Source organism: Stegastes partitus, unplaced genomic scaffold, assembly GCF_000690725.1.
Source record: "Stegastes partitus isolate 25-593 unplaced genomic scaffold, Stegastes_partitus-1.0.2 Scaffold824, whole genome shotgun sequence".
In the NCBI taxonomy this organism is placed as follows: Eukaryota; Metazoa; Chordata; class Actinopteri; family Pomacentridae; genus Stegastes; species Stegastes partitus.
In genome coordinates this window covers 44,691-55,285 of record NW_007578555.1, presented here as the reverse complement: position 1 = coordinate 55,285, position 10,595 = coordinate 44,691, and the positions used below count along the sequence as shown (strand labels likewise).

Below are 10,595 nucleotides of genomic sequence, written 5' to 3'. Positions count from 1 at the left end.
CTTCTTCTGGTGTGTGCAGGCCACTGCTGAGGACGTTCTACGACACTGTGGTGGCATCAGTGGTGTGCTGGGGAGGGGGTGCTCTGAGCGGGTTAGAGCAGACTGATCAGAAGAGCCAGCTCAGTCTGTGGCTGCCCCTGGACTCCATGGAGGTGGTAGGAGAGAGGAGGGCCCTGGCCAGACTGTCTGCCATCATAGAAACACCTCCCAGCCTGCATCAGACTGTCAACTCCTCAGCAGTGTGTTCAGCGACACACTGTTACACCCAAAGTGTAAGAAGGAACGTTTCTGCAGGTCCTTCATCCCAACAGCAGTCAGACTTTACAAAGCTGCACTATGGACTCCTCTGGTACCTCTGGTACCTCTGGTACCTCTGGTACTGCTGCACTTTGTCCACCAATAAACCCACTGTGTGCAGTAACCATGACTACCTCATCTTGTGTACGTAGTCTTCTAAAAGAAAAAAAAACTTCTGTATATAATGTTTTTTTCTCTTGCAGTCTGTGCTCTGTGTGTTCCTATTATTCACTGACTGTGCTCTTTTATTGGAGCTGCTGTTACGGTGAATTTCCTTCACAGCTGAAGCCTGTGAAGGCGTCTGTGTGGTAGTCGGTAAACTGGTGGTTCTGTGTCTGCAGAAGTCTCTGATCTACAGCGAGGAACCTCCGGAGAGCCTGAAGGCCGTCGCTCTGATCTGTGAGATGGAGCCGGAGGTGTCCAACCTGCCCGACTGTGTTCCTCTGGAGATCAGGAGTGAGTCCACAGCAGCAACAGCAGCATCACACTTTAGAGACACGTTACAGGAAACACGTTTCACTGGAATGTTAGAAAACTGGCTGCTGGACTTCAGGGGTCGTTGTTCTTAGACTGTAGTTTCATTTTCACTCACTGTTTATGATTTTATTTGCTGTTGGGTAAGTTGGGAGGACCGGTGGCACCAACTTCCTCATGTAGTCTCACCTCCACCTGGTCACGGGCAGAACACGTGACTGGACAAACGTTTTCTTATCAATAGACTCTATGATTTACCGACGGTCCCTGAACGCCCCACAGTGCCGGCTGTGGTAGAAGCTGATTGGTGGCCACGGTACTCAGACAGGTGTGTGACCAAAGGTGACCTCAAAAAGATAAACTAGGTTCTAATGTCAGATCGTCCCAGATGAAGCCGGTGAGTTTCTCTACATGTGGCACACTGAGGAGCGCTCGTCAGCAGAAGATCGCTTTTGTTTTAAGGTTATACTTTGGTCTTTTTTAGCCTTTTGTTACAGAGGACAGTGGAGAGAAGAGACGGGAAGGACCTGCAGATAATGTCCGTGGGCCGGATTCAAACCCACGGCCTCTCGCCCCAGATTGTCTGTTCATGGGTCGCCCCTCAGCCGGTCGAGCTACCGGGCCGCCCGACATGTCTGAGCATAAATAGAACACCGAAGGTATTAAAGTAGTGCTTCCACCACTGAGGTCAGCACAGGAGCTGTGGTCTTGACATCTACACTGGCCCAGACTGGGAACCAGTTCACAGTCTGGAGCCCTGCTGGTAAAACCTGAACTCCAGCAGCTTTCAGGTGGTTCTTACTTCTCATGTTCCTTCACTGAGGTTCATGTTCCTCTGCAACATAAAGTCCTGCAGCTCTGAGGAACCAGAACATGAAGGAGGAGAGAGAACTCAGAGACGTCTGCTGTCAGCAGGACTCAGTCAGAACCATGAGACCAGAGAGACGTCTCCAGACGTAGTTTACAGAAATGTGTCTACACGACATGGAGGCTCCACAAACTATTTATTCACATTCTACTGTCTCTGTAAACCTGTCGAGACAGTTTCTCTTGATTCTTGGTGTCTCGTTCATCTCCGTTTATGTCTCTGGTCCTTTCGTCTCCTGCAGATGTTGAGCTCTCCACATGTCCTCTGCTGCTGCACTATGTGTAGTTTAGGGGACTTCATAAAAGAGACGAGTAGAACAAAACCCGTTTAGAAGGTATCAGGACTTCATGGTGTCCAGCTGCATGGTGCAGATGTTCCGTTTAGCGTCAAGGTTACAAAGGTTCACATACAGCATGTTTGGAGCTTCTCTTGCCATCTAATAGACACACGGGCCACTTTATTAGGGACACCAGATACAGCCGCTCTGCTTCATGTTGTGCTGATGGAGCTTCTACATTTTGCTGAGTGGTGCTGGTCCAGAGCACACAGCTGGTCGGTTCTGTTTCAACTGTTTCAAACACTGACATGAATGAACTGGACAGTATGTGAGGACCAGCTTTAAATGGTCCAGTAAACCTGCAGCACCGTGAGCTCAGTAGTAAACAGCAGAACCACCTTAATGACAGCGTCGATGAGAAGAGCAGCAGCAGAACCCTCCAGCAGGTCTGTTGGTTCTGTCTCTAATCAGCAGCGACAGCGAAAGATTTGATTAATGATAAAACTGATACGTGACGACGAGCACGACGTAGTCTGACTGAAAGCAGCTCAGTCGTACTGGACCAAAGGTTCTGTGAGACCGGGCTGGTCCGGAGCTCCAGTAACACACTGGGTCTGTTGTTCTGACTCTTGTCTCTGCTTCCTTTGCAGTACCAGAGCTCATCTACATGGTGCTGGATCTGGTTCCGGTGCTGCAGGTGAAGCAGCTGGTCCGATGCCTCGGCGTGAAGGACATGGAGATCGAGCAGGTCGAGCTGGACCACCGGTCCTGCAGGGAGGCCCACTACCAGATGCTGCGGGTTTGGGCCGAGCGAGGCTCCCGTGCAGGCGGCGGAGGAGGAACGCTGCTGCTGCCGCTGCCGCGGCTGCAGGAGCTGCTGGACAACCTGAGGCTGATGCATCTGGGCCGGGCCGCCGAGGAGCTGGAGGCAAAGTACTGCAGCCAGTGACTCGGTGGGAACACGGAACCAAGTATTGTTCTAAAGAGACGCCTCGAACGGACTCGGTGCTAAAACTAAACCAAAGCAGCAGTTGGATCACAGGACGCCAAACGGCTCAGAGCTTCTGCTCAGAACCATTTCCATGCTGGAGATCTGGTGACCAGAACTCTGCTCCTCCTGCAGACAGTCAATATGAAGCAGCAGCTGGTGCACTGAGTCAGGAGCCGGTTCCGTGTGCAGATCCTCCTGCAGCCTGAAGCTCACTGAACATCTACACAGAACAGCTGAACAGAGACACGATGCTGAAGCTGCAGATCAGCCGTCCATCATCCATGAGCTCAGCTCAGGACACCGTTTAGTCAGAACAGGATCAGTTCTGAATGTTTTCTGATTCCTCTCAAACTGAAGCTGCCAAATCATATATTTGTTCTTTTTCCTGTCAGTCCACTGAGCAGCTGCCCAAAGTCCTGACAGCAGCGTTCAGCTGCGACTGTGTTCATCCCACAAAGACATCAGTGTTCTTCATGTTTACTGACAGAAAAAGTCTGTATATGAGGAACTGAAAACAACATTTCTAAGCTGTTATTTTACAGATTTCTCTGATGTCAGCATCAAATTATTACTTAAAATACAAATAAGCATTTCTTCTCTTATATGTTTGACTGTAAACGTACAGGAAGGCTGTATTTAAATCAGATAAAACACTTTCTATTTACAGGTATTTGCTGTTGATATGGTTGTTTTTTAATATAGTGATTCACGCTGCTGCCAGGTTTTCATGTTTTTTTTATTTTTTTTATTTTTTTTTTAGATTTTTTGTAGACATCTTGGTATTTTTTATAATTTAATTTTACTAAAATAAAATTAAAGTAAACGTACAAAAGAACATTAAGTCACACTTTGACAGTTTATAGAGCAAACAGTTGATTATTTGACGGTGAAATTCTACATAATAAGTGTTGAGCCTGTTGAAAGACGCTAAATGTTCTTTCTTCAGCAGCAGTGTGGCGCCTATCTGAACATCTCATGGATTCCTCTTTCAGGGGACGTGTCCTCATGCTGGGCAGCAACATGACGTCTCACCTCCCAAACGCTGCAAACGTTTGTGTTGGTTTTCACTAACGCAGAAAGGTGCAAAACAACAAAAATGACCCCAAATGTCAGAGTTTTAGTTCACGTTCAGTTGAATTGTGACGCTATGAGCTCCAGACGATGACGGCGCTGCAGACAGGCAGTGAGGTTCAGATGTGGGACGGTTCTGTTGCAGAGCCGCTCCATGTTTTTAAGCTAAGCTAAGCTAACTGGCTGCAGACTGCAGCTTCATATTTTCTGTATTTCTGTCGGTGAGAGAAATTCTGCATCTTTCTAAAAGTCTGATTCTTTCAGGCCGATGCTGTGTTTTGAAATGTGTGGATTTATGGAGTCATTCTGAACTTCTGATCAGCTGATGGCTGAGATGTTTCTGACTGTCTTCATGTTGTATTATATCTCCTTTAAGCAGAGTTTTATATATCACACCTCCTGTTTATGTGGCTATTAGTTCCTCTTTGTGCAGGGAAACGCTAACACTGTTTAACCAGACCATAAAGTTAACTGGTGATGTTTTAATGGCGGTTCCCAGTTCTGCGGCTCCATCAGAACAAAGCGAGGAACTTTGTTGTTCCTGCCTGCGTTGGCAGCTGCTCTCGGCTCCATTAGCATTCCTTCGTGCCCCATCATAGCAGCATTATTCATGACAGCGGGACACACCTCGTCTGGCTGCAGATCACTGATTTGAAGCACAAACACTCCGACTGAAGCAGCAGCAAACTGTTTTACTGTCACGTTCACATATGTAGAGCTCCTGAACTTTAAATAAAGTCTCCTGTATCGGTGTGTGCACGTTGTGTTGTGGATTAAATCAGTGTTTAATGCCGACATTCCAGCCTCACAGTCTTTCCTCTTATCGATTCCACTGGAAGCTGACCTCCTTCCTGCAGCTCTGTCCTTCTTTTCTCTTCCCCAGATCGCTGCCTGCTGAACCTCCACAGCTCACTCTGTGTTGCTTTTGACCTCCTCTGAATGATTAGCTGCTGTTTGCTGATCAATGACCCTGATTGACAGGAAACAATAGCAGGCCTCCACACCTCCTCTGATAAACACTTTCCTCTGCACTCATTAACCAGCGCCGTGCTCAGATTTGTTGGCTGCAGAATCCAGTTGTTCGAGTCGGGCAGGTTGCAGCGGTGAAAGCAGAGGGAGGGACGGTGAGCGGCTGCTGAAAGAGGAGGAGGAAGCTAACAGAAACCAAAGATGACTGCGTGAAACAACATGGATCCAGCCAAGCCCAGGTAAGAGCTGCATTTATCACTAAAGCTGGAGGAGAACAGCAGAACTTCAGGCTCTCCTCAGTCGACCTGTCGCTCTGGTTCTGGTTCTGTTTGTTCTGCTGATCCAGTCTGTCGGCGTCGAGGGCTCTGATGGTATTTCAGGTGTGTGTGTGTGTGTGTGTGTGTGTGTGTGTGTGGAGTCTCTGAGTGACAGACGAGCAGACTGGTTGTAAACTGTTGAGACTCGGAGACGAGAGTTTCTGTCGTCGGTCTGATCTGACGGATCAGCGCTCGGCCCGTCTCGGCCCGTCTCACGCTCAAACTCTGGAAATGTGACTTTGTGCAGCAACAGCTCAGGATTTCTGCTCTGCATGAACCAGTCAGATGTGATACTGGAGCTTCCTGAGATAAATTCTTGGCTGAAACTTAAAGCTGCAGCAGGTCAGACTGTCAGGTGAGTCCTGGAGTGACTCTACCTGCACAGGTGAGTCAGAGCAGCTGCAGCTGTCAGGCTGCTGCTGATTTACTGTCGGTACGATGAAGAGACGGAGTCATGCAGAGCCTCGGCCTCATCGTCTGTTCATTCATTCGTTGATCCCTCTCTGTTGTAGCCTCCAGTCAAACTGAAGGTCTTTAAAAATCACTTTATTTAATCGTCTGATCTGGATGGAAGCATATACGCCCTCAGCCTGACTCCAGCCCCCCAGTGAGGAGGATCGGTGTGTGGATGGATGATGAAGCTGGAACCATCATCTGGAAACACGGAGGCTCCTCAGACTGGAGATGTTCACCTGCTGACATGTTTACAGCTTCCATAAATTGTCGAGACGTTTTAGTCCTTTTACTGTCTCGTATATTTCATTACGTGTCTCGTTGTAGTCTCGTGTCGCCGCCGCCTGTGGGTCCAATAGAGCTCACGTTTCCACTCTGTGACTGTTTGCAGGAGAAAACATCAAAACAACACAAATATTCAGCCAGAAACTGTGAAAACACAAAGAAATCATCAGGTTTTCATCTTTCAACTGAACCTGGAGTGTCTCTGCTGTCACATGGTTTTGTCTGAACCAAACCTGAGCTTCAGCTGGGACGGTGGTGCCTCCACACGCTGGAGATGTTTGATCATTTACATGTTCACAGTTTAATCTCCTTCCTGTTGTGTCTCTTCTTCTGTTTCGTTTTTCTTTTTGTTGTGTTGTTTTCTGTCTCCTTGAGCTCATGTCGCCTCCTCGTCCTGCAGATGTTGAACGATCTCCTTGTTCCAGACGTTTCCTCTCTGCTCATCAGCTGTAGAAAGATGTTCCACCATCAGTAGAAAGATGTTCCACCATCAGTAGAAAGATGTTCCACCATCAGATGAATGTATCTCCACCAGCTGGCTCCTCTGGTCTCTGGTTCTGATCCGTGCTGCATGTATTCATTGATCCAGGAGCTTGGATGTTCCTCTCAGGCTCTCTGAGGAAACAGACTTAATGAATTTTTGTGGTGTGCCTGTTGGTCACAGCTGAGTCAGTCGTGACTTCCTGGTTGCCCAGAGGAGCTTTTTTTATAGAATCTAGTTAAAGCAAACATTTGATTTTTGGCGATTTTAACCCAAACGGAATTCAGTAATTTTCATAAAAGTTCACCTCCGATTTGGTTCCTTTTGCTGAAGGAACCAGACGAGTCGCTTACAGAACCTCAGAGAGATGGAGACCAGACGGTTCTTTGTGTTTTTACGTTTCCTGGCTGGTGAACGAGGTCAGAGAAGAAAAGCTGCTGTTGAAGCCTGTCGGCTGGTTTCCTGTCTCAGAGCAATAGAACCGATGGTCACAGCTTCGGGTCGCAGCAAACAGAACCTTTCATGAAACTTGAAGTCACTGCATCGTTGCAGCGCTTCGAGGTTTTGTGTTGAAGAAGTATTTGGTCAGTCGGCAGGACGGAGGCTCATCGTTTCACTGGAGCTGCTTCGATCCGTCAAACCCAAAGTCAGGGTTCTGTTCTGAGCCGCAACAAGACAGAGACGGACCAGAGACTGGTTCTTTAGACGGGAGCTGGAGAGACACCACCATCGGCTGTGTGTCTGTTTGTTATCNCTGACACATATCCTGGTATGTTGGTCTGGCTTCTAGTCCAGGACCCTGGAGGCTTCAAATCAGCTGTAAACACAACAGTCATGTTTCTGTAAAGAAAGAGTTCTGGAGCTCAAACAGAGTGTGTGTGTGTGTGTGTGTGTGTGTGCAGTGGGTGGAGACTCACCCCCAGTGTGAGCGGATGCGACTCGGGGACATGCAGGCTAAACCCCACCAGAGGATCACCAAGTATCCGCTGCTGCTCAAAGCTGTGCTCAAAAACACCCAGGACCCCCACATCCAGCTCCGGCTCCGAGGCATGGTGAGGGCATCATCACCTCCAGCTCCACGGGCTCTGACTCTGGGTCTCCTGCGGCTAGACGGCGGTACAGTTTCACAGTGTCCGGTTCGTTGTCTCCTGCAGCTGACCAGCGTGAACAGCTTCCTGGAGAGCATCAACGACTACCTGCGCCTGAAGGACGAGGAGCTGGCTCTGTCCATCTCCGCTCAGAGGGTGGAAGGCTACGAGGTGGACGGGATCAGCGAGGAGATCGACAAGGTAGCGCAGCTCTGTGTGTGCAGCTCCTTGTGTGTCTTCCTGCTTGGCTTTGTGGTGGTTTTGTGTGTGTTTGTGTCCATTTGACTTTCCAACAGAAACGCTTCAGTCATGTTGGCGCCTCACTGAGCATGAATCCAACAGAAGGAAGTCAATCCATAAAAGTACACAACGAAACACACATTACACCCACAACAGAGTCAGTGTTTTTGTGTTGTCTTGTGTTGTCGAGTCATGTCGTGTCCTGCTGTGTCCTGTCATGTTGTGTCGTGTTGTGTCGAGTCATGTCGTGTCCTGCTGTGTCCTGTCGAGTCGTGTCATGTTGACTTGTGTTATGTTGGGCGGTTTAATAGATGCCAGATGTCAGAGCTCCAGGATGCTGCCTGCTGTGGAACCTCCTACCTGCTGAGCTGATGCTACCTGTCATGTCGAGTCATGTCGAGTCATGTCGAGTCNTACTAGTTATTAGTTACTAGTTACTAGTCATTAGTTAAATGACACCTTCACGTGACACACTTCTGCTTTGGTTATTGAAGTCCATTTGGTTGAATCCTCTCCTGAGCTCCTGGTTCAGGTTCTGCTGAAGCTGGTTTGTATTTGAGTTGTTCTGTTGAAACATGAGGAACATGTGAGGAGGGTCTGAACCCTGATGAATGATTCACAGCCGTTTACAACAACTGCCCCACAGGATGCTTCATGAGGGGATGTTTTCATAAAGCGGAACCTGTTTCTTCTTGCATGTGACTTTTTGGAGCATTTCTGAGCAGCTTCAGATTCAAGTTAAACAAACGTCCTGCTCCTGCAGCAGCGCTGAGTCCTGCTGAGTCCTGCTGAGTCCTGCTGAGTCCTGCTGAGTCCTGCTGAGTCCTGCTGAGTCCTGCTGAGTCCTGCTGAGGCTGCTGCTGTTTGGTTCTGCAGCTTGCTGGTGTTGGTCCAGTGCTGTCCGTCTTAAGTCCAGCGTCTGACAAAGTTTTAGGACATTTTGAACATTAAGTTTATTAAATAAAACAACAATAAAGGAGCAGGATCACTATCAGCAGTAGGTGTAACTGTTCTGAACTTCTGCTGAGCACAGGGCGGTTCTGTTTTAGTTCGGTTCTGTTTTAGTTCTGTTGACTGAATGTTTTCAGTGTTAAACCTCCTGCAGCTCATGAGTCCCGGCTCGTGTCTCTGAGCCGCTCTGACGTCTGCCTGTTTCTGGGTTTGCAGCGGAGGACCAAGCAGAAGGTGGTGACGGACTTTGCCACCGTGAGCAAAGGCTCGTCAGCAGGAACCAAACCCAGAGCGGCTCTGAGGCAGGTCCTGTTCAGCCAGGGAGCGTCGGACAAGACGTCTGAGGTATGAAACCTGCTGCCGCCGCCGCCGGCGTTCTTCACGACACATTCAGACTTGTTGTGATGCAGCCGCCCACTCAGACGCCTGCCAGGCAGCGCTGAGGCCGACATGTGACCACATGCAGCGCCTGGTTCACGGCTTCACTCTGTCTGTGTGCTGCTGCTCAGGACCGAGGTCAGCTGGATGTGCTGAAGCAGGAGCTGGAGGCCTTCGCTGTCCCCGTCAGCCTGAGGTGGACGTGGAAGGAGGAGTCCCGGGGAACCTCTCTGGAGAAGAACTGGACCAATTTGGTTCAGTCCCACTCAGTATGGACCTCCCAGTTTTTATTATTGACAACTAGTCCTGCAGAGAGACCAGAATCAGGCTTTAATGGTCCCTCCAACAAAGAGTACTGGATGCTTTCTACTTTATTCCAGCTTCATGTGGTCATCACCTCCCTGACAGGTTCTAAAGATGTTCTGTCTTTAGAAAATTGCCAAAGTTACGTCATTTATCATCCAGAATCTGTAAGAACCCACAGAAGTGTTCTGATGGTGTCCATCAGGAAAAGTGACCAAATCTAAGTTTCATTCAAAAACAAAACACGAACATTTGCAGAAATTAAATTCTGTAAAAAACGAAACCCTGGTGAAGTCCAGGACTCAGCTGCAGCCAGAACCAACTGTTTGGATCAACGAGGCCGAAAAGTCAAGACAGAAACTAAAACAGTGAATCGTTAAATGTCTGCAGCATGACGAGCCTCCATCTGGTCCAACACCACGGCTCCTGATTACTGGTTCTGGTTGTACAGGGACCAGTCAAAGACATGGACGCTCACATTATCAGTCACTAGTTACTAGTTATTAGTTATTAGTTATCAGTTATTAATCATTAGTTACTAGTTATTAGTTATTAGTTTTTAGTTATTAGTTATTAATCATTAGTTATTAGTCATTAGTTATTAGTTATTAGTTATCAGTTATTGGTTATTAGTTATTAGTTATTAGTCATTAGTTATCAGTTATTAGTTATTAGTTATTGGTTATTAGTCATTAGTTATTAGTTATTAGTTATTTTTTATTAGTTATTAGTTATTGGTTATTAGTTATTAATCATTAGTTATTAGTTATTAGTTATTAGTGATTAGTTATTAGTTTTTAGTTATTAATCATTCGTCATTAGTTATTAATCATTAGTTACTAGTTATTAGTTATTAGTTTTTAGTTATCAGTCATTAGTTATCAGTTATTAGTTATTAGTTATTAATCATTCGTCATTAGTTATTAGTTCCTACTCGTTCCTCCTCTCTGGTCTCATGGTTCTGACTGAGTCCTGCTGCCAGAAGAAGTCTCTGACTTCTCTCTCCTCCTTCATGTGGTTCTGGTGGTTCTGTGGTTCTGTGGTTCTGGTTCCACAGAGCTGCAGGACTTTATGTTGGACCATGAACCTCAGTGAAGGAACGTGAGACAGAAACATCCAGAACCTGCTCAGAGTCCAGAGGGTTGAACATGA

General features: G+C 47.5%; 2 protein-coding genes across 2 annotated transcripts in view; both read left to right on the top strand.

The window, feature by feature from the left end:
• Positions 1-4,775, top strand: part of tnfrsf1a (tumor necrosis factor receptor superfamily, member 1a) — an 11,693-nt gene extending 6,918 nt beyond the window's left edge. The window contains exons 6-8 of the mRNA XM_008292702.1: positions 20-441; positions 568-753; positions 2,567-4,775. Of these exons, the coding sequence (XP_008290924.1) occupies positions 20-441; positions 568-753; positions 2,567-2,865 (907 nt within the window). The 3' untranslated portion in view covers positions 2,866-4,775. The remainder of the gene's footprint in view (positions 1-19; positions 442-567; positions 754-2,566) is intronic.
• A 2,609-nt stretch (positions 4,776-7,384) lies between these two features.
• Positions 7,385-10,595, top strand: part of plekhg6 (pleckstrin homology domain containing, family G (with RhoGef domain) member 6) — a 26,163-nt gene continuing 22,952 nt past the window's right edge. Inside the window, exons 1-2 of the mRNA XM_008292689.1 lie at positions 7,385-7,535; positions 7,638-7,772. Coding sequence (XP_008290911.1) covers positions 7,416-7,535; positions 7,638-7,772 — 255 coding nt within the window. The 5' untranslated portion in view covers positions 7,385-7,415. The remainder of the gene's footprint in view (positions 7,536-7,637; positions 7,773-10,595) is intronic.